At 38.2% G+C, this 25,048-nt stretch overlaps 1 protein-coding gene across 1 annotated transcript; it reads right to left on the bottom strand.

The window, feature by feature from the left end:
• Nucleotides 1–468: 468 nt before the first annotated feature.
• On the bottom strand, nucleotides 469–20,451 carry LOC140147954 (eukaryotic peptide chain release factor subunit 1-like). Its single transcript, XM_072169747.1, is given in 11 exon segments — nucleotides 469–2,654; nucleotides 4,611–4,683; nucleotides 5,396–5,460; nucleotides 5,972–6,127; nucleotides 6,645–6,774; nucleotides 7,966–8,018; nucleotides 8,021–8,155; nucleotides 9,524–9,662; nucleotides 10,632–10,830; nucleotides 11,460–11,576; nucleotides 19,987–20,451. Coding segments are annotated over 11 exon segments (1,305 nt in total). The 5' UTR covers nucleotides 20,073–20,451; the 3' UTR covers nucleotides 469–2,502.
• Nucleotides 20,452–25,048: the final 4,597 nt, after the last annotated feature.

Genomic DNA, 25,048 nt, shown 5'->3' on the forward strand with positions numbered 1-25,048 from the left:
CTTAATTTTTTTCCCTAAAATCAGGAAATTTCCTGAAAAGTGGCATCTCCGATGTCCGTCGGAGTGACCGATGATTTAAACATTATTCAACCTGTCATTGTTAACCCACTGAGCACTAGCTGCCGATCAAACATTGTCTCTGATTGGTCAATTACATGATATCTTCATTTTAATCCCCAATCAGAATAGAGCTTTGCAAATAATTCACCTCAATTTTTTTGTGTGGTGAAATTATTGTAACAATGTTGCTGATTGGTCAAATGTATAATGAAAACTTCTTTGTGACCAATAGGCAGGTAGTTCTCATGGGGTTAACATCTCACAGCACTTCCGATTTTGAAGCGCAGACACAGCACAAGAAGTCAAACCCAGTTATTTATTTCCATCACAATACTCGTATTTGACCTCTTGAATATACAACACTTGTAAAATGGACTTTTGTGTTCATAAATGCTTCTTGGACAGATGTACCTTTGAAGTGTGTTTAATTCGCTTTGGCTACCATTATCATGAACAATAACAATACCAATATTATCACTAAAACATGATAAATGGTATCTATATTTTTTTCAATTGCAAAAACTGAAGGCAATCTGCAACAGGTTTAAAAATAGTTACACTTACGACCAATTGCCATCAAGCTTTACCTGCATTACATTCTGTACTTATGTGACCCAACACAAATCAATGAGGCAAAATGCTTCAAAAGCCTTTTGTATGAGCACACATTAATGAGGAACAAGGTCAATCACTTGGGTCAATCATATTCTAATATGTCAAAGACCTATAAGGCCAGGGATTAGTTTGCAGAATATAATAGTCTTCTCACCCCCATACACTGCTTAGCTTGTGCAGATATAGGTAGTGTGCGTGCAATGTCCCGTACTTCGGAAGTCGCATAAAGCCGTTGGCCCTGTGTACGTAACGTAAAGCTTGTGCAATAATACTCGAAAATCAAGGTACAGCATGTATACATACAGCAAGAAGAAAAAGGCATTTTTTTTCATGAAAATGTAAGGGGAAACCATGTTTAGAGGTGTCTATGTTTTTAAACACTATGTACTAATAACTTCAGAACAAATTAAATGGTGCCAACTTGCTATTAATTTGGTGTGAGAGAACACAGTGTTCAATTACAACTCTAAAAAGGAATATTGCATTTATAACATTGTGCAGTCCCTCAATGTGCGCACATCAATCATCGACTTGTGTTGGGCCACATATACTCTTATATTTATCCCCTTTTAACCTGTCACTTGAAGTAGAAAAAACAAAAATTCAAATTAAGCTGATAAAATGAGTATTCTGTCTTGAGAATGTAATCTTCGTATCAGTTTAACATCTAATCTTCTTTCGTTAGGCTGTGGAAAATTGTTTGGTTAGGGTCCCTGACCAACTAGCTTGGACCCGCCAGCCAAGCAAGGCTTATATTAAGCAGGCACCCAGGCTTTTTTTACCCCATGGTTGCCCAATTTTGGCTCCTGGTGTGTCCAATATTTTACAGTGTAAACTATAAGACCAGGAGCCGTCTTTGGGAACAGGAGCTAACTCCTGGTCCAGGCATACTTAATATAAGGCCTGCAGCCAAAAATATTTTAAGGCCTCTGGGAAAAAAAGTTGGTACATATTTTATTCATTAGAGTAGAAATCCCAAAAATCTACACATTTTCAAGTCCACATGCATGTAAAACTGCAATTTCTTGGCGAAAAATTGACCTCTGCATCGATCATGTAATGATTACTGGTTGCGGCCTCTTTTCAGAAGTAACTTTGAGCATTCAAGTACGCTATTTCGTCAATAGATGGTGCACTAACAGTACCCCAGACAGTGATGGATGGCAAAATAAATAAAATATATTCGAGCGACAGGGAACCTCAATCAAACAAGCAATTTTCCACAGCCTTAGGGGATGTTACTGAAATGCCCGACACCGCTTTTTATGCAGGACAGAGCCACAGGGAAGCATGTGCGTAAAAAATACATGATGTGGTGTTGATGTTGATAGCCAATAATCCACTTTTAGACCATAATGATAACCTATAACCGACACTCTCATTTGCATATATATAGTGGTCTTTACTGGCTCTACGTCATCACACAATGGGCTATTTCATTTAAAATCCACACTACCCCTGTAGAAGAGAGGGAGTATGAGTTTCAAATAGAATAGGCAGTTGGATAACTTCCATTTAAAAAACGCACTCCAATTGTGGAAGATATAGGTAAAGACATTATACAGGGGGAGTATGGGTTTCAAAATGATCAACCCTGACTAATTAGATTTGAAAAACATACTCCCCCTGTGGCAGATATTTCCAAATTCTTCCACAGGGGTAGTGTGGATTTTAGATGGAATAGCCCAATCCAAGCAAGCATGTTTCTCCAAACGCGTGTCCAGTGTTTATAACAAGCCGAACAAAAATTCTCGACAGTTAAGATTCCATGAAGCTTCCCGAGAATTGGCATTTCAGTAAGCCCCCAGTACTCTGTAGTTTTGCTTCTTAGTAGTCATCCAAGTCCACAAGGTCATCTTCGTCAAATTCTAATTGCTGGAAGTCAACACGGTAACGGAGGATGCCGCCGATGCCACCAAAACCTTTGCAGAATTGTGACCCTTCTTGAGACCTGTCTGTGATAATTTCCAATGTGGCCCCTGTAATTCACACACACAAAAAAAGCATCAAAGCCATGTTACAGATTGCGAGAAATTTTCTTGTGGTTTATTTTCGCCATGAATTTCAGAACCCCGCAAATTATAAGCCTGCGGAAATACTTAACACCAGTAGGCGTTAAAATGTAACTGTTTGCAATCGCGAATGCACGAAACCACTCACTCTGAACAGTTAAAATCACAAGACCTTGATACTGCTAAAAATACCTCACTGTACAGGATCGTAATATAGACATTTACTCTCATTTACTTGTATGAACTCTTTGTGGCAATATGTGACACACTCTAACAAAATCGGGAACAAGCAGCATTTTTGACGTTTCATGATTTTAATATATAAATGTAACCACTAGACAAAAGTAAAGCTTTAAAATGATACCAAAGTTAAACAGCATAAATACTTTTAAGATATGGATAGTTTTGTAAACGATACCCTTATAATTTGCCTAATTGGTATTCTCAGAAATGGGCCAATTATTAGCTTTCTGTTTTACACAAGATTGAATAGGGATTATGCTAGTTCAACTGTTTAATTAATAATTAAATAAATCTCTTTTTAATAAGCACTTCCAATGATTTGAAAGTCCACTTAATCCCACAGTCAAATACCATAAATTAATCATTTCAAAATTTGATATTTTTTATAAGAATGTCATCTTTAGACCCTACTCAAATACACGTCTGATGACTTGTTCAGATTTTTGTTGGAGTGGGTCACATGTGTTCACCTATGATCTTCTACTAATCGCCAGTTATTAGTTACAAAAGGAAGTCCATCCAACTGTCTTCCACAAACAGTGCGAGGACAAGTAAACAATTTTTGGTGGCCTTTATAGCTCAAGCCAAGGGAATAAAAAATAGGTGGTTCTCAAACCACGCGATCCCCCTGGCTGGGCGATCAGTAAACTTGTACCTCAGATGACTCCTGGTGACCCCGAAATGACCTTCCAAAAATTTGGCTTTAAATGTTGACTGTACCCACCAAGTTCCATGCCCATATGTCAGTTTTACTAATTTGACCTCAGATGACCCCTGGTGACCCCAAAATGACCTTCCAAAAATTTGGCTTTAAAAGTTGACTGTATCCACCAAGTTTCATGCCTATCCAACAGGTTTTACTAATTTGACCTCAGATGACCCCTGATGACCTCAAAATGAGCTTCAAAAATTTTGGCTTTAAATGTCGACTGTACATACCAAGTTTCATGCCCATCCGACAGTTTTTACTGATTTTTTTGGACCTCAGATGACCCCCAGTGACCTCGAAATGACCTGAATATTCCCACCAAGTTTCATGTCCATACGACAGTTTTTCCTAATTTGACCTCAGATGACCCCTGGTGACCTCGAAATGACCTTCCAAAAATTTGGCTTTAAATGTCGACTGTACATACCAAGTTTCATGCCCATCCGACAGTTTTTACTGATTTTTTTGGACCTCAGATGACCCCCGGTGACATCGAAATGACCTGAATATTCCCACCAAGTTTCATGTCCATACGACAGTTTTTCCTAATTTGACCTCAGATGACCCCTGGTGACCTCGAAATGACCCTTCAAAAAATTTGGCTTTAAATATTGACTGTACCAACGAAGTTTCATGCCCATACGACAGTTTTTAGTAATTTGACCTCAGATGACCCCTGGATGACCTGAGTGACCTTGACCCACTAACCAATACAAACCGGTTCTGTCTCGGGTCAAGATGCACCCACCTAGTTCGAAAAACGTGCGACCCCTAGTCTCCGAGAAAATAGGCGGAAGGCAAAACCTAACCAAAATGGAACACACATACATACACACACCCCCACATACAAAAGGAATACACTATCGCAATATCCCCCTCATGGCTAAAGCCAGGGGGATAAAAAATGGTCCATTGAATCCATGGTATCACATTCCAACTGCAATTTTTGGTGGCCTTTTGTTTTGACTTACCAAATGTTTTATAGTTGTTTGCCAGCCATTCAAGTAATGGTTGTGATTCCACTAGTTCCAATTCAACACCAGTCTGTAGGACAAACAAGAAAAGAATGCAAATGGTTTTCTCCTAATTGGTAATTTCTGGAAAAAAATGCACTGGCCAAACAAAACATCTTTTCTCCTTATTGGATGCTGGCCACAATGATTTTTAGGCATTTTTTGCCCATTTTCGCCAACTCTTAACCTTGTCGCCTTGCCCCCCCTCGAATTAACCCATGGCATTTTGCTGTGGGTGCCCATCCCCACTGCCATAATGCCCTCAAAATATGTCCTTTACCCAAGGCAGTCACTTGCCGTGCCCTCTAATGAAGTTGCCGTCGGTGCCCCAGCCCTGTCCCTTCATTATAAAATCATCTATGTTTGTGTGTTTTCTTCACTTTTGAGAAATTGCCTTGGTGCCCTTCTCAAATTTTCAACAGTTGCCATGATGCCCTCTTGAAATATTACAAACAGCTGTGCTGTGCCTTGCTTTTTCAGTGAAAATCCATGCCAATTATTAACTTGCCCTAAAAAGGTTGCCCTGCCCCTTCAGATCCTTAATTCGAGGGCTGCCCCCTCCCTGGAAAACCTGGCTATGCTACTGCTCCTTTTAGGCCCTCTCCCTTCTTGCCTGAGCTCATTAGCCCACCTAGTCCAACCCCTTCAGGTCAGCATTGAAACAAGTCTAGACCATGTGCTAGTACAGCCTTTAGGCCTAAATAATAATATATATATCATATTCTGTATCAAATGATACTTACATCTTTTTCAATGAAATGAGTCTTGTCTTTCTCCTGTTCTGGGTTGAGATGCAGTACTTTATCCTCTGCAAAAACAATGAGATATTAGTGAAGAAACAAGTATGAAACTTCCATTTTATACTACCAAAGAGCAAAAATTCAAGGATGAGAAACATATTTATTTTACTTGGCCTTATACAAGTTGAAAGAAATCTGAAATTTCAGAGCCCATGCAATAACCTTTTACATTATGCAAAATGTTTATAAAAAATAGCATATTTCATCATTTTGGACCCCTGTCAATGTCATTCAACCACAGTGAAAACAGCATGTGGTGAAATCAGACCATACCATATTAGACTTTGTATTTATTAACCCCATGAGAACTACCTGCCGATTGCCCAAAAAGAAGTTTTCATCATCAATTGGACCAATCAGCAACATTGTTAGAATAATTTCACCATAAAAAAATTGGGGTGAATTACTTGCAAAGCTCTATTCTGATTGGTGATTAAAATGAAGATATCATGTAATTGACCAATCAGAGGCAATGTAAGATCGGCAGGTAGTACTCAGGGGGATAAAATATTCTCTTACCATCTGTGGAGTGGTTCTTCAGACAATATCGCATAATTTCTAAGTTTTCCCAAACTATTAGAATTTCTACAGCTCCCATCTCTAAGGCCTTTAGTGTGTCATCTACGCCAAAGCAATATTTGCCGGTGTCTTGTGAAATCTCATCGAAATATTTACCTGCAAAAGGAAGCAACAGAATCAACATTAATATTTCACCTGTACATGGGCTATTATGCCAACTTACTAAGGGGTGTACACCATACCTCATGGATTTTTTCTCTGTTTGCTTATTGATTGACATCAATGAGAAATGAAAAAACCTGAAAATTTAAGCCTCTAACTCTGTTTCGTTTTCACACCGCAGCAATTTGAAATGGGGGGTCTGAATGGAAATGTGTCGTTAAGCAAAAGTCAGATTTTAGGCGATCATATCTCCCAAACTGCACCCCTAGAACATTAATATTTACTACTCGGTGTGTTTTTTTGGGTGTATATTTCAAATTTGCACATATCAAAGCCATATCTTCCTTCTGAACAAAGTAATAGGACCCAAAATATGGGGAAAATCTCATTTGAACCATACTTCAGGGCTCTTCTCTGAAACTAACAATACTTTTAATGTCTAACTTTTTGGAGTTTGGAGATAATATCAAGTACCAACTTGTGTGTATAAAATAAATGAAAGAAAACTTACCAATGAGCTTCTTTTCTTGGATGAATTTAACGTTAGATAGGACTTCTGTAGACAACTCAATAGCTTGATTGAAACCATTCTCACCTCCATAGGAGACATCAACTAGTTTAAGCACTTTATTTTGCAGCCTCTGTGCAGGTAAAATGATGAAAATAAGATGAAATTTATTGCAAATTTCTCATTTACAGGTGGACCAAAGTCAATATGGTCCACCTTCTAAATTTACAAAACATCACTTTTAAAACACTACTAGCCTTATATTACAACATTGCTAAATCCCTGTAATTTTATAGGTTGCCTTCGTATAAATCGACGAGCCCAAAGTTGACCATTTATTGTGTAATTGTGTTATTTGCAAAGGTGCCAAATTCGGAAGGCTTGAATTATACAAGGTTTCAGACCTCTCTCTCTCTCTCTTTATAAGGAAGGTATAGACTCCCAAAGATTTATATATAAAAGGGCAGCTTTTGGTCCAAATTAAGACCTCCCTCCAACTTTAAATGGCTACAGACCTCAATCTTTCTGGTTTTGAATATTTCTACAGGTAGAACATTTGAGTAAAAATATAAAGCAAATTTTGAGGGAGTCAGGTGGGAGCCCTCCTTGATTTGGTATGGATTGACCCACAGCAGCTCAAGGGAGTATCCCATCATGCATTGTAGTGTATATGCATGCTCCATAGCAAATGTATACAAAATATAAACAAGAGCCGCTTAGATATTGAGAGCTATTGATAGATTTACAATACTCTATGGGTGATATTTTTTCAAACAAAAGTCTAAGCTTCCCTGATTTAAGCGAGTAATTGAAAGTTGAAGTGTGGGATTTTGTGTACATTTTCTATGGCACAATCAGTTCTATTATGGTACCGCAAAGCATAATGGGATACTCCCTTCAGCTGCTGTGGGATTGACCCAACAGCCATTTTTTGGCTCACGTGGATTGGTTTTGACTGAAATTAGTTCTGACATTTTTGTTTCAGATTTGTCAAGCTTTTGGTGATTGTGTAGGGTCCTAAGACTGTTGCCCAACTTGGCAAGTATGTCTGCCCGTAGAACAGGGTGGTTTTTTTCCATCGCTTGAGAGAATCTTTGCTAAAATAGAAAATATAACTCTTACTGAAAAGCATAATAGGACGCATTTTGTTTGGGCCAGGGCTGGAAAAACTAATGCAGAGTTTCCCGGCAAGGGAATTCCGATGAAGTTTGATTCCTGGCATATCGCCACATCAGCAGCGTGGGGAAATATCTAGCGAGAGGTCAACATTTCCTGGCAATGAGCTCCCCGATTTCCCATCTTTCCCCCGTCGTGACCTACTTACCGGATCAAACATATCTGATTGACTAAGTTCTGTCTTGAAATCAGCTGACCCGCTAAGATGAGACCAGCTATGTTAGGTTTGTCATTTGTGATGAATAATTGTACCGCTGTCTCAGCGACTTTCCTTACGTAGTTATGTCTCTTCTCCATCCTGAGACGGGCAAAACGTAAAGCAGACTGACCACCACGTCCTGTGCAATGATAAGAATAACAACAACGATTATAATAAGGATGACAATGATTATTATGGTGATTATAATGATACCATATCTTCACTTGCTGAAATAATGACATTTTTATCTGCTGCTAATTGCACTCTTTTCCACCTAGATTTTACCTGGATAGATCAACCAGTGCTACATGTAAGACACTCTTTTCCCATGAGTCCCTGGGCAGGGTGTACAAACAACCATGCGTTACCATGATGGGAACTGGCTGTGAGCTCTTTGTCATCCCTACATCTGCCCTCAAACCAAGGGTCGCGCTAGGCTGCGTTTTTGCGTCCCGGACCCACCAAAACCCGAATCTCACGCATGAATATTGCAAAAGCAGCGAGTTATTGCGGCCCGTCGTACGCAACAAAAATTCCCACATGCACTGACATGTTGTTTTCAGCCGGAAAAGTAGGCTCAAAAGTTTCCTCAACTTGCATTATGCACATTATTTTTGAAGCAACTGAACCCCTGAAACACCAAAATATGGCCTAATTTACTTCAATAATTAATATTATGCACAGTAATACTGCTTTTTGAGTGAAAATTTTGACAGCAAAACAGCCGTGATATCGAGAAAATACGGCGAGATCAATGTTGTTTACATGGTTGAATCTACCTGACAAAAGAGGGCAGTATTAAACAATGTTAAAATTATTATTGGCCAGGCAGCGGCGGCCGGGAAAATTAAGTAATTATACTAATTTGATTGAAAGAAAAAAAAAGAAAAAAAAAAAAAAAAAAAAAAAAAAAAAAAAAAAAAAAAAAAAAAAAAAAAAAAAAGAAAAAAAAAAAAAAAAAAAAAAAAGAAAAAAAGAAAGAAAAAAAAAAAAAAAAAGAAAAGAAAAAAAAAAGAAAAAAAGAATGAAAGAAAAAACAAAAATACAATAATATTTAATAAACCCCTGCCCCCCAAAAAAAAAATAGTATGGTATCACACAAATAGATTGAATTTGCTCAGCAATTATGAATAGTTGGGACCCCGATATTTCTTTAGGGACCCCCATTTTTGCATTTTCTGTTAGCTCGGGGGTCCCAAGGGACCCCCAAGCTTTTGGACCTAGCGCTACCCTTGCCTCAAACTACAGTTTGTCCACTCTGAAGCACAAAGTGACAACGCGCGCGTATACAGCGTAGTGCTGCGTCTCCGCTGCAGGTGTGCGTGCCTTCAAAGTCAGCACAATGTTTGCGTCCGCGTCGGTACTTTGTACTTCAGAGTAGACTGACTGTATGTAAAATACTTAAAATGCCTCCAATCAGGCCTTCATTTTTTAAAATTGAAGGAGCTCAATTTATGGTTGAATATGCCTGTTTATACCATGTAAAATAATTATTGTGCTTTCTTACCATGCTTCTTTGGCAAATCCACTGTGAATTTGTGCATGACTTCCCTTGTGTTCCCTGACAGAGTTCCAAATAGTGCACCATTACCGTCCATTACAATGAAACCAAATTTGTTGTCATCTGCTAGCAGTGCTGTTAGTGCCTACAAGTACGGAAAGAAAGTATGTCAATGAGGGCGTGTGACGATTGACTGCGACAGGTGGATTTTATAAAGCTGTCAACAATCCAATGATAATGATATTTTTATTTGTTGCTACTTTACACCCCATTTGAGTAATGACTCAAATTTACAAATTACATTGTAAATCCCGAGTGGCTTAAGGGGGTACCTCACCCCTTGATAAATTTGTGACTATTTTTGCATTATTCTCAAAAAATCATAACACACTGGTAACAAAAGTTATGTATATATTATAGTGGCAAGGAATCCAGTTACTTCACTGGAATTTCAGTGACTCAAGATAAGCGGTACGTTATTTATGATTTATAAAACAAGAGGCACCGCTAGAATGTACCTCATTTCTGTATAATGAACCACTTTGTCTTGAATCACTAAAATTTCAGTGAAGTAATTGGATTCCTTGCCCTATACATAACTTTTGTTACCAGTGTGTAGTTAATTTTTGAGAAAAATGCATACAATTTATGAGGGGGTGTAGTACCACCTTAAATGTGTACCCAAAATGAAACCCTTGAGCACTGGCTCAATGCTGTCTTATACCAGTTCGCATCATACACTCCTTATTCAAGATATTCAAGCTTTTGTGACAATTTTTTTGTGTCAAACCTAATTAGTGTCCTTGAAAAGTAATTTCCAGGGGAAACTACATTATTAGTGACCATGCTTTGATGCTTTACAAAATTGTAATACTGTACAAGGCAAGCCTACTACAATGCATAATGTATCACAAAACAACACCTGTTTTGAAAACATTTTAATTTTGGAATACATGTTATTGTATTTGAAGCTTTCAAATTGCAATATTAAATTCCCTGATATCAATTCGCTTCGGGGAAAAAAGTACAGTTTTGAGATCACTCAGAGCAATAGTTTCGACCATTCGCCTCTTGGGCATTCAATATAATTTGTACAATATTCTACTTGTCCTACCTCTGTGTGGAATTTGTTATCGCATAAATATAGCGAGGTATTGATTGGTCGGAAGGGCTCAAAGTCAATGTTCACTTTCTTCTCTTTGCCGTCATCTGTGACGATAGTACCACAGTATATCACTAGCCCGTTGGGTGGCACTTTGGAGTAGAGCTTCAGTCTCTGTTGTACTGATGTGATGGCTGACAAGACAGAAAGTCTGAAACAAACAAACAAACAAAATTGGCAATAATTACATTCATGCGTAGCATGTACGCCACTCCATAACAGCTATTGCAAAAATAACACCACATTAACAATTCAGGGCTTGAAAAAATGTAATTCCCTGGGAAGTAAGCTTAATTTCCCACAATAGCATGTTTTTATATATACAAAAACAAAAGACACAATTTCCATCCATGATCCATATATACGGTACCAGAATTTCCCCCCAAACACCAATATTTCCTGGGAAGGAGCTTCCCAAATTTGTTGATACGGTACCATGATACATATTCCTTGTGTATTTTATGTCTACATTATGTAGGCCTACATGTACATTGCTTAGGGTGCGCCAAAGCAATCAAAAATAACTGAAGCACAAACATGAACCACAAAATGTTTGTACTCTGTGCCAACCTTAATCCCCCAAGCATGCAATTGTGTACATTGCAGTACAGATAAACACCGGTTGAAAGTTGCAGCCAAATAAACAATGTGTGACCAGACACTAGGCAGTCTGTCCCACTTCATTTTTTTCTTTTTGAGCTATGCCTGATTGCTTGTTGATTGTTAGTTATTGAACTCTGCCCATAGAGATGAGATTATTTCAGCTCATATTATACTTACCTGTTTACTCTGCTTTTAATGTTGGATGCTGTGCCAAATTCATCTGCCAACATCTTGGCCACCCTAGAAATCTGATCTTTTGGAGGTATGATCAATGAAATCATGCTTGTGCCATTTCTGTAAAGAAAATATTTGAGCAAGTTCCAAGAAATCTGATGAAAAAGTAGAGCAATCAGCATTCATGTAGGGGGCAGGCTTCCCGTTAGTGTGCGTCATTGCGTCCAGACGCGTATTTTACAAATTTGGACGCAAGTTCACATGGCTAATCAAGTATTTAGCGTCAATATCACATGCATGTGGACGCAGACAAAACTTCGAAATTTAATCATTAATTGATGATAAAAATAAGACATTTTTATTCTTTTATATTTTTAAGATAATAAAAGCCCCAAAATTTTGACCCACCTGCTTAAGAATTGTAGTAAATTCTGCAATATTTGTAAATGCAACGTCAGGAAATCATGCACTTTTTCAAAGCTTTCCGTACGATCGCTGTTTGATGGGAAAGTCCCCATTGATGCTTTGTTTACAAAGCTTGCTGGATAATGGATTGATTTATCACAAGCTGACAATATTCAGTTTTTAATGTTTTAAGTTTATTTTCTCATAAATAATCTACGTTTCCTTTATTAGTATTATTGTTCCAAATGATAACCTTTTTTTATATTATTTGTGGCAGCGCGTGTTTTAGCTTTTATAGCATCAACAACCCGCTTTAAAATTAAAGAAACCCGAAGTAAAAGTACGAAAATTTATGATGTTTTTGCAGCTGTTTCTGACCATGTTTCCGACCAAAACTGACACAGAAATTAGAAAAATTATCATAGCGACTGGAGATGGAATATCATGGCGAAAATGCACTTTTATTTTATTTTAACAATCAACATTTGATGAAGTGTAGACCCGGGGTACGGGTACGTGTGTTAGCAACAAGGGGCTGCCGTTCTGATCATGAAATTCCGCGGCGTTTCCCGGTATATGATTGATTGTGAATTTCAGATGGACGCACAAAAATATGTCTGGACGCAAGTTTTTTCAACCTTGTCAGCAAACTTGCGTCACACATGACGCACATTTTTAAATCCTTAACGGGAACCCTGGTAGGGGGTGCTAGAAATAAGCAATTTTGGAAGACAAATAAGGTCGCATGACTAAGTCACCAATAGGTGACCCCGGCCATCCGGGTACTTATTTTACATGACGCTACAGTGCCTACACTTACGCTTTTCAACCCACGATAGACCGTTGAGCAGTGCGACTAGTTGAAGACTTGTAACAGAAGCTGATTCTGTCTGTTTACATTTTGTTTTGACCTCGAATCGAGCAAATTTGGGGCAGATTTCGGTCAAATAAAGGTTAAATACTTGGCGAAAATTGCATTTTATGTGAAGCTGAACACATGAACATATAGAGGAGAGTCTTTATTTTTGTTGTTGGCTTGAGGCCCCATGTCGAGAAGAAATAGAAATGGTAGTATTTTGGCCGATTTGAAAAGGGACAAACCACAGAAAACTACAAATTTGACTTCTGAATCGGATTTGTTGTCAACGGAGGTCAACGGCTTATGACGTCACTCTGGGGTCACCTATAGTCGTCATGACATTATTGACCAAGACATTTGACTTGGTGGTGGTCGAGTAATGACGATTATCTATTACGTTTCAGTCAAGATACATTAAATAAGACCAAATAAAAAGATACATCATCCAGGTTTTTGAACAAAAAGGGAGGAGGAGCTTTTTTTTATTTAAATGATCGGAAAACCCCTTTTTGGTCCGCTTTTGCATACATGTACACATTGTTTTTCTGGACCCCTGGCCTACTGATCACAAAACTTTCCTGAAGTGCTTCTATACATTTGTAAGGTAGGAAGGCTATAGAACTTCTTAAACATGTTCATGAATTAAAAAGTTATAAATTCTGAAATTTTAGAAAATAACTAGAATAACGTTGGCCGCAATGCCTCCACCTTGACGCCCATCATTTTAACTGTTGCAATTTCACTTGACCCCAAAATGACCTTCACATTATTTGCCTCACTAAGGTGGCCTTTTCCACCAAATTTCATGAACCTGCAGCAGTCTAGGGTGACCCCAGATGACCTTGACATTTTTTGCCTGTAAGTTTCAGTGATCGTCCCCACAAAATTTCATGAACCTGTGACAATCTATGGCGATTTGACATTGGATGACCTTGGATGACCCTAAAATGACCTTGACATTTTGTTCTTCCTACAGTAGGTGTTCCCACCAAATTTCATAAACCTGCAACAATATATGGAGATTTGACCCCGGATGACCCCAAATGACCTCACAATGACCTTGCGATTATGCAAATTTTGCGCTGAAAAGCAAATCAGGTCAAGAACCTCTGGCTGTGCTACTCTCCTTCAAGTTTCATCACTGTAACTCGTACAGATCTCCAGATAATCTGTGCACAATGTTATTTTGCTTGATATGCATAAATTATGCAAATTAGGTACTTAAAATTTACCATATTTTGCGACGAAAACTTGCTCAAATTTGGAGATCGCCAATTGCCACCCCTCTACCAAATTGCATTACTATACGCCTTACCAGTTCCGAGAAATTGCACTAGCAAGCTCGGACGGACGGGCAACCAGGAAACATAATACTTCCGGTGGAGGCATAAAAGGAAATTTAAGAATCTTCAAAAAAGGAAGCGGGAGGGGACGCTAAAGTCATGAAAGTAAACATTACATTTTTACTCGGCCTAAAAAAAAATGGCAAACTGATTGTTTGAAATATATATACTACATTTTCTCTGGTAGGCCTATGTTGCTGAAATTGTTTTATGCGCAAGGACAGGCAAGGTACTAGTAATTAGTATTGTAGACCCTGTTGTAATTTGCCCTGTCTTGTGATCGTCGGTTACACTGTGTTGACGACTGAAGAATTGATCATAGTAGATATTCGGAGCTCTAGTCGGTCATGTAGGTTCGAGCTTGAGCATGTACACTAATTTAGGATGTTCGAGTTGCTAATGTTAATTTTGTACAGTGTATGTTAATTACAAATAAAAACAACAGGTTGATTTTCAGTTTTGATTTAAAATGGTACGGTACTTATTATTTTGTTTATTTTCAATCGAGTACAAGTGGTCAACTGGTCATATTTAATAGCTCAATATCAATATGACATGCAAGGGTGATTTTAAGCGGGCGACGGGCGCCGTTTGGCCCCCAGAAACCAGGCAAGTGCGCTCGTGACAAGGCAAAATAATATAGACGGGCGACACCCATTTTCTCCCGAGTGGCGCCAGACGTCTCAACACTACCTGACTCTAAAATTTAAGTAGAAATTACCTGTAAGCTTAACAAGTTTTGTTGACGAAAACATCGTTTTAAAATCATGAACTGCGTACGCACGTAGAATTCAGTGCCCAGGTCAGTCTGCATAAATTATTGTAATTTAGTTATCGGCAGCTTTCCGATCATGCACGATTTGGACTCGGGGAAAAGATTTCATTCAGGGGGCGCAGCACTAATTCAGCGTCCCATAGGATAACGTGTGAATTCGGCCTACTTCAAGCGCCATTTCTAGCGTCCCTGCAATACTTGGCAAAATAAAGTTGGTATCAAATTAAAGCTCTGTTTCTCTAGATTCCAAAACTTTTGTCGGCATATATCGATGACCATTGACTTTTTTCGCTAATTTGCGGTGCAAAAAAAAAGGGCTAAAATATATACTAAACTCACCACTCACATTTCAAAATCGGGTTTTATCTTAATCCGCCACAGAGAATTGCTTTTGAGATCAATTGTCCAGTTTTTTTCTGCATGTTATCGTTAAAGACACTTGTCAAATTCAAATAAGCCGATATTGAGTGATTTTAAGTGAACTTGTCGGTAGATATGGTCGCTACAATCTCATATTCACTATGGACTATATTAGCCGAATTTCTTTGTTACATAAAATGCCTAGTGATTTAGTGTTGCGCCCTCTTATAAGGTGTTAAACGTTTTCAAAATCCACATTTATTACTAATTAAGTAAACTAGAGAAAGTTTGAAGCTCAACACCGAAAATTTCATGTCTCTGCGACATTCCGTTCAAGAGAAATTATGTTTTAAAGACCAAGTGCCGAAACGCCGAAAATCGAATATTTTGACTTTTCCTCCAATATGCGAAAGTTTGTACAGAACTCACAAAATTAGTAACAGACGACAATTTGAGCACGTCTTTGAACCGAGTTTAATTTCTTTTCGAGATTATCAGTCATACTTGGCAGTGGGGTTTGACCCCCACCCTTTTTATTTTACCCCACCCTTTTTATTGAGGCACCCTTTATATTAAAAATTCCTGACCCCCACACTTTATACTGAGGCACCCTTTACACTGAAAATTCCTGACCCCCACCATTTTTTGCTTTTCCCCTATTTGTATACATTGATGAAGTCACAGGCAATTTGGTTCGAAGTAAATCAAGTACGCTGAATTCTGCACCTATCATCACACGATAGCCTAGTGGATGTAAACATGCATCAAATGGAATTTTTTCTTGCGATATGTTTTGCTGGCAGTGGTTTGGCACTTATTCTTGTGGTTTGGCACTTATTCTTGGAAACTAGGATAATTTTATCATTCAATGAAAATATATTGTAAGCTGGCACTCCCACCCTTTTTTATTTTACTCCCACCCTTGATATCAAACCACCCTTTTTACCAACAAAGTTTAAACCCCCACCCTTTAAAAGATTTTCCAAATTTCCAAGTGGCACCCTTTAAAAAGGGTGCCCTGCCAACAGTGCAGTGTTGCCATTTTGTTTTGGAAATCATTTATTACTGAGTCTGAAGTATAAATACCCCCCCCCCCGTTCCAGTGGTAACAATTACGATCTTTTTGGGTAGGCCTACTGAATATTCAGCAAAACGGCTTCATGCAGATTAACAATGTCTATTAACCTTAAAATCCATTTTTGAGGATTTTTGGACACATTTCTAGACTTTGCAGGCGCCTACTCGGCCAATAAAGTGTTTTTTCCAATAATATTTTATGGGGATGACTTTTTGTAATCTTTGTTTATCATCATGATTGAAATAGAACACATTTTGTGAAGCGCTTCTCTTATTTTGCGCGAAGAATGTAAACGGAACTCGTTCCTAACGACGGCCCTTACAAGGGGCGCAGCACTAATTCAGCGTCCCATAGGATAACGTGTGAATTCGGCCTACTTCAAGCGCCATTTCTAGCGTCCCTGCAATACTTGGCAAAATAAATTTGGTATCAAATTAAAGCTCTGTTTCTCTAGATTCCAAAACCTTTGTCGGCATATATCGATGACCATTGACTTTTTTCGCTATTTTGCGGTGCAAAAAAAAGAGAGCTAAAAATATACTAAACTCACCACTCACATTTCAAAATCGGGTTTTCTCTTAAGGGGGTACTACACCCCTGGTCAATTTTGTGCGTATTTTTGCATTTTTCTCAGAAATTATAGCGCATTGGTGACAAGTAAGATATGTATATTATAGGGCAAGGACTACAACTACTGCACTGGAAATTTTATTTCAGCACAGACAACAGTTGTGGAGTTACACTAAAAATGAGGGAAAACCTATATTTGATCAATAAGTCAATAACTACTTGCCTTGAGTTGCTGAATTTTCAGTGCAGTAGCTGTAGTCCTTGCCCCTATACTATACATATCTTACTTGTCACCAATGCGCTATAATTTTTGAAAAATGCAAAAATAGGCACAAAATTGGCCAGGGTGTAGTACCCCTTAAAATCACCACAGAGAATTGCTTTTGAGATCAATTGTCCAGTTTTTTTCTGCATTTTATCATTAAAGACACTTGTCAATTCAAATAAGCCGATATTGAGTGATTTTAAGTGAACTTGTCGGTAGATATGGTCGCTACAATCTCATATTCACTATGGACTATATTAGCCGAATTTCGTTGTTACATAAAATGCGTAGTGATTTAGTGTTGCGCCTTCTTCATGGAATTACCCCCGAAGATTGTCGGTAAACTATCGACTATTTCCGGTGGGGATGACGTCATGAACATGAACCATGACCCCATTAAATATTAAAATGGCCGTCACATACAGAAAAAACTATGGAAATTGATTGAGTTTTCGCCAAGTTTTTGCACCTTTTTTCTGACCACGTTTGAACAAAACTGACATGGAAATGAGAAAATTTATCATAGCGACTAGTGATGGAATATCACGGCGGAAATGCACTTTATAACGTTTTATTTGAGCAATAAAGTTTGTACAACACCGCACAGTCTGTGCACTGTGTAGTGGGGGAGGTGCACTGCAGAGAGCACGTGTTTATATGTGAGCGTACTGCACGGTGTAATTTTTTAATTAATTTATTTTTTATTTTTTAATAACATTATACTGCAGTGCTTTTATTTTAGATCCCCAAACTTGAAATAATAATTTTAAAAAAAAAGTGGCCCCTGGTTCATCCAAAGTGGCCCTCAGCCTGGTTCACTCCAAATCTTGGTGAAGGGCCACTTTTTTTGCCAAAGTGAAAGTGGCCCCTGGTTCACGCGCTCTTATTTTCACCCTTGATGACATGGCATTTCAGAATGGTATGCTCTCTCCAACTATTCCAATAAGATTCTAGGTGAATTCTAATTTTATGATTCTGTCCCTATGCTATGACGTCCTATGCCTGCCACTTCCACATACTTGTGCACAGTGTCCGAAATAAGGAAAATATGGAGGTTGTCCCGAGGACAACTAAAGCATGAATTCTGCTTGTCCTCAAAACATTTTGGTTGTCCCCAAAACATATAAGTTATGTTTTTGAGTGCAAAGAATCCGAATAGTGGTTGTCCAGGGGATAAGTACATAGCTCAATATGGTTGTCCCCAGTGATTTTTGGACAAGAGGACAAGAGGATAAGTGCTTATTTCGAACACTGCTTGTGCATAATACGGAAGGTCGATTTGTGCCCATAAATGTTTAGGCCTATGTTAAACTGTATGTTATACAAATTGTACAGCTATCATTTCTACCCTATGACGAACCGACATACCTGTAAATCAAATAGCCCACAAAAAACTGGTCATCGCTGGTATTTTTCATGAAGAAACACAACACTTTTTTACGCCGGAACATGTCCAAAACACGTCAGCTGACGTACAAGCCTCCCCACGCATGTACATAAACAAGCCGTGTTCATTGTTTAATTGTCACCTGCAGCTGTTCGCAAGAAAACTTTCTGCATAAAATTACCTGGGCTGGGGTCGTTATCAGGCCTGAGACACACTGGCGCTAGTTTGAGGACAGTCACTATGAGTTACTAATGTCGGCACATGCAGAAAATGCGTGATGGGTCGCCATTTTGTGACTCGTGCAAGCTAACACAAACAAATTATTGGACTTAATAATCTTTTCAAGTTTTAATAAAACGTGCATCTATCATGATAATATTACATTTTATTATTTTATTATTTGAATTACATAAGCTATGTCAATTTTGTGTCCATGTTAATTTTTATATGGATTTACCTGAGTTGATTTTAAACCGTTGTGAACGTGGAGCTACGCAAACTGGCAGGCGATTACCCACCATGCAATGCTAATACACGGAAACGATCCAGTTTAGGATGCATCGCAGTTCCTATTGTGTAAACCAGGCGTAAACCGCCCATCCAACCTGATCGTGTGCACAGGATTTGTGCTGGAGGCTAGTTAATGCGCACAACCAATGCACACAGAGAAGACCTTGATACTAGGCGGAGCTTCGTTTCACAAGAATGATTGACAGCTGTGAGTAAGTGAAATTCTGTTCTGTGATTGGTACAAAAATATGGTTCTCGTGATAAATGAATATATTATCCATGGCTTCAAAATTAGGAACCGTTTCTTCCACAGAGCCCTATATAGGGCTCTATGGTCTCTACTCATCATACACGACCGTAGAAGATCTGGCCAGCGACGACGCTTGCCAATCAGGCTAGCTATTTGTACGGCGTGGCCTCTCATCCTTTTTATTATCTCTGGTCTTGTCACGCTGGTAGAATCGCCCACCTGTGATTACTGACCTGGATCTGACAGAAGATTGTGGAATTTACGATTTTCAGCAGCAGGATTTTATGAAACTGCCAATATTTGCAAGTATTCTGAAGGATCGGTAATAATTAAAATATTTTTCATGGTGTCGGTAGTGCAAGTTGAAGTTAGTGAATTTGTGGTTTTCTATGTTATGTGCAAGAGTGTTTTCAGGAAGCGTAAATAGGCAGGCCGTTATGCTAAGCTCTCCATCTTATATGTAAGTTCGGCGACGAACTGGACACATCACACGGTAGTGTGATGTGTCCAGCCTGGATATAATGACATCCCAGACCTAATTCATGTATTGCGCAATCATTTCATTTGCAAAAACAGTGTGTGGTGTCAAATCAGATCGCATGGGTTTAGTTTAGACTATTACATCATTACTCTTATATTTTATTACATGATATTTTATAATAAATAAGTAAGCTTTAATGTGCAACATTTAACCCCGGGCATTTAACTTAATAAGGTGGCTCACTCACCCTCTTGCTGCTTGCAAACTCTTGATCAATTTCTTGATCTTCCACATTTCTACATTCCTGTCGGCTGCGGTCTCTTCCCCCGACATATTGATAGATTTTCAGGGCTTTCACCAGCAAACACTTGTCAAACTAAAAATCAGACTTATCGACTTAAGTGTGTCGATGCTTTTTCGAACAGTTTAAGTTTGTATGATGTACAGTAAAATGAAGTATAAGCGGATGAAACAAAAACAGACGGAAAGAAATTTTTGTCTGGAATTGACGTCGCTCGTTCCGTATGGCCGTATTCAGATGGCGCGAAATATATTCACTGTTTACACAACTTCAGTGATTTGTTTACCGCAATGACTTATACACAATGATACTTGTGTCTTTCATGCTGCTAAAAAAGAAGATTTTGTGACGGTCAGGTTCCAAAATAACAGTAAATATTGAACTTGAAATTGCCAAAAACAAGGAAATCTACTGTGTATATTATATGTACCAAACTGGTTCTATGACCCTGGTCGTAAGGGTTTGCTTGACCAAAAATGAAAAGGTTAGGTGGTTTTGTTTTGACGTCATCTGTTGCCTACATGCTGTAAATAACTTTCAATGCAGATTTGCTCGTTGTTTGTTTTTAAAAGGTCGCTCTCCGTGCGGAGACACACTTTGGGACCTGATGGGACCAGGATCTACAGTGAGTAGCTTCAAATATGCCCCGGCAAATATGCATGGGGTGCAAAGCTGTGCAATAATTATGAGCCGGGGGGTAAAAATTTTTTCAAACGGCTCGTCAAAAATGATCGCTTGCCCCCCTGCGGCCCGCCAAAACTTCTTTGCCACCCCCCCCTTGCACATCCCAAATTTTTGGGATCCCAAATTACAAATAAAATGGTCCTGGTACATGTTGCGAGCGCAGCGAGCAGGAAATTTTTTTGCACATTTAAAGCGTTTCCGTACCGTTTTAATTTTATTTTTAAAAGGCGCCCCCTCTCAGCTTGCCAAAAATTACTTGCCCCCCCCCCCAATTTTACCCTCCTTCCAGGGCTCATAATTATTGCACAGCCCCTACACCGATATTTTTACACCTAAATTAGAGGGGTCATATCATAACATGCATACATGTGTCTGCCACTCCTGGGGGAGGGACACATCATGATGGCGTACCGTAAAAGGGGGTCTTTTGGAGCTGCGAAAAAGTGAAATGGGGGCTTTTGGAGCTGCGAACAATCTTTCTTGGCTTTTGGGTTGTAAATCGCCTGAAAAAACCCCAGAAAATTATATGAGGAATGAGCAATTTTGGGGTCTTTTAGAGCTGAAATTATCAAAATCAAGGGTCTTTCGGAGCTCTATTTTGGTCAAATTTAGGGGGTCTTTCAAAGCTGCGAACTTCCAAAAAGGAGGTGTCTTTCCGGGGAATATACCCGTATGGTCATTTGTGTTATTAAAGTGCCCCCCCCCCCGCGGCTGCCACTGATGATGTGGTAACAGGTTCTGTGGGTGAGTGGCGGAAGAAGCATTCGGGGGGGGGGGGGGCGGGGGATAAGCATATTGCTCTGGTTTTACTTGGACTTCTTGCTCAAAGGTTTGTTATGCTATTTTATGGGCCCCCACCATACAAGCGGCTAGGGGACGCAGGGGTAACCTTGTCAATCAAATACTTCATCTATTGTGTCCAATACTTGATCCGATAAGTGATCGATGTATAGGCCTATCGATAAAAATAAGATCAAGATCATGGAATTAAGCTATGGCGGCGCGCTTTAATACTTTACGAGGTGATTCAGCCAGGTACCTGGATTCAGCACTCAATAACAAGATGTCATGACTTAATTTATTCTTTATGATTAATAAAACAATAATAAAAAAAGATTTTTTTTTTTTTTTTTTATCATAATAGGCCTAAATATGAATTCGTAACGTTATACCAGAGAAATGTTATATGTTATATTAAAATGCACTTTGCGATTTTTTATTTGGTTAAAACTAAGCAATTTAATAATTCTCATATATAATACAATATAAAGAATGCGTCTTTTGATTAAGCCTAATACGTATTTATTAGTATTATAGTTTTGCAATATTATTTTTGTTATTATTTATTATATTGTGTTATTCAATTTTGAATTATGTTCAATTATCTCAGCAAACACAAAATGTTTTCGAGTTTTCGACATCATTCGCAAAAGGTTAGAAAAGGCTAATAGAAAATGTTTAAATGTCGGGTTATATATTAGGTTATATAAAGGGAATGAAACTTATTAATAACATTCAAAACCATTTTTTGTTAACTTACTGCAAATATTCTCAAACATAAGTGGTGACAAAATATTTGGCAAAAAATGTTGGCAGAAAATATTTTTCAATAACATTTTGAAAACATTTAAAAATATTTGTGTGTAATGTGTTTCCATACAAAACGCTTTAAAATGTTTTCATGACCTTTATTTAACCCGACATTTAATGTTATTAAAACGCTTTACCAAAACCAAAAGCCAAAAATATAGACCTAAGCCGCTTAACCTGTTTAAAAGCGTTTTAAAAACGTTTTGTGTTTGCCGGGATGGCATTACAGACCTTCACATTAAAATGTAGATTATTTGGTAGTTTATAAATGGTCAATTATTTAACATAAAAGTTATTATTATTATCATTATTTATAACATTGTGATGATTTTTCACGCGTTAAGGGCTGGGGTATGAACGTTTGGACAGTATTTATTTCGGGACATTAGAGCACATCAGACATATCGAATTGCATTCTGAATACGAAGAATGTCATTCTGATATCAAATAATTTTGAATTTTGAAATTAAATTTAATACACATTTTATGGCAAATCATTAAAATTGATATTTTTGATATTTAACAGTACTTGAAGTAAACTTTATAAATCTGATGATTTATACTTAAAGTGTATGTAGGTGGGTTGAAAAGCCGACGATCAATTGAAAATTTTGACCTTTCGTATTGAAGATATGAATTTTTTTTCCCAAAACACCAAAAAAAATTAGGTGTTTTGGGGAAAAAAATCCATATCTTCAATATGAAAGGTCAACATTTTCAATTGACCGTCGGCTTTTCCTCCTGCTACATACACTTTAAGAATATATCATTAGATTTATATAATTTACTTCGAGGACTGTTATATATCAAAATTTGAAAAATATCAAATTTTTATAATTTGTCATAAAATTTGTATTATATTGTGATTTTCAAAAATGAAAATTATTTGATATCAGAAAGACATGCTTCAGATTCAGAATACAATTCGATAGGTCTGAGGTGCTCTCATGTGCCACAAAAAAATACTATCGAAACGCAATAAACGCTCATTTAATATGTACGTTATTTAATCTATTGCCATTCCATTTCCAGTAATGTTTAAGTTCTAACGAATGTTTGATGACGAAAAATCGATAATATGTTACATGTAATATCTAGTAGAAATATATTATCGATTTTACATCATCAAACATTCGTTAGAACTTAAACATTACTGAAATAGAATGGCAATAGATTAAATAACGTACATATTGTACATACACTATTTGACGTACAATAAAAAAGTCTGTCATACTGCTTTAAACTTGGTCAATTTCGCACAGTGGTCCTAATTGCCTATCGATTGGATTGATCATGGATATAAACGTATTGGTGATGTCAAGCTTAACTTTGGTGGACAATAGAATAACCATTGATTGACAAGGTTACCCCTGCGTCCCCTAGCCGCTTGTCCCACCATGGCCTTTGGTCCATACAAGCATTGCAAGCGTGCAAAAAATAACCCTATGCCATTGCTTCTTCTGCCACTGGCAACCCACAAGCACATGTTATGACCCCCAAGGGGCTGTGCAATAATTATGAGCCCCCCCAGGGGGCAAAATTTTCAAACGGCTTGCCAAAAATCGCTTGCCCCCTCCCCCCACCTCAGCCTGCCCCTTCTCAGCCTGCTTTCCCCCCCTGCACATGCCAAATTTTTGGGATCGCAATTTACAAACCTTAAAATGGTCTAGATATGTGTTGCCAGCAGCAAAATTTGCATATTTAAGCGTTTCCTTACAGTTGTTTTACTTTAGAGCGTTTTATTTGAAAAGCGCCCCATGAGTGTGTGCCCAAAATCGCTCCCCCCCCACCCCGTCTCAGCTTGCCAGAAATTGCTCCCCCCTCTTTCGGCATGCCAAAATGTCTCCCCCTAGGGTTATCATTAAGGCCCAAAAGTCTGGGGTTGTTTTCCCGTGTATTTCACTCCCAAGCTTGCAGAAAATCCAAATACACAGGGTTCGATTTAACTTGTGTCATGGCGCAAAATGCTACCCATTTTGGACAACCTGCTATACAAATTTCAGCTTGTATAGCAATTTTTTCTGATATTATAAGTACATCACCTAAATAAGTTTTTCGCTAAGAAATTGCTACGCACATTTTTCAAAGTAAATCGAACCCTGCAAATACATGGGGTGAAAATTAAATCTCGGGGGTGAAAAATATTTTGCAGTGTAGTCAGGGGTAGGAGTAATGTCCAAAAGTAGAGGGTCAGAGTTCACCCCAGAGCTTGCACATATTCCCAATATAGAGAGTGAAAAATTAATATTTTTTTAATTTAGGGGTCATTCACCCCGATCGGGGTTAACGCCACCCCTGCCCCCCCCAATTTTACGCTCCCCAGAACTCATTTTTTTTGGGGGTCGGACCCTGTTGTAGTCCTTGCCCCTATAATATACATATCTTACTTGTCAACAACCCGGTCAACAATGCGCTATCATTTTTGAGAAAAATGCAAAAAAAGGCACAAAATCGGCCAGGAGTGTAGTACCCCCTTAAAGGGATTGGATCTAACAAAACTTACATTTTGTAGCCAATACTAGATGAGCACAACTGTTTGTAGGGCATATGATGTAGGATATAACCTGTTGAACAGGTTGAGAGGAGATTTGTGCTATGAACTCTAAATGGTGGCATAGAACCAATTTGGTCCCACATGCGACCATTACACTTTCTTCAAGCTAAAGGGATTGGGATCACTTGGTTAACAAAACTGACATTTGTAGCCAATATTAGATGTCATAATTGTGTGTAT

The sequence above is a fragment of the Amphiura filiformis genome, chromosome 3 (assembly GCF_039555335.1).
Source record: "Amphiura filiformis chromosome 3, Afil_fr2py, whole genome shotgun sequence".
Taxonomy (NCBI): domain Eukaryota; kingdom Metazoa; phylum Echinodermata; class Ophiuroidea; order Amphilepidida; family Amphiuridae; genus Amphiura; species Amphiura filiformis.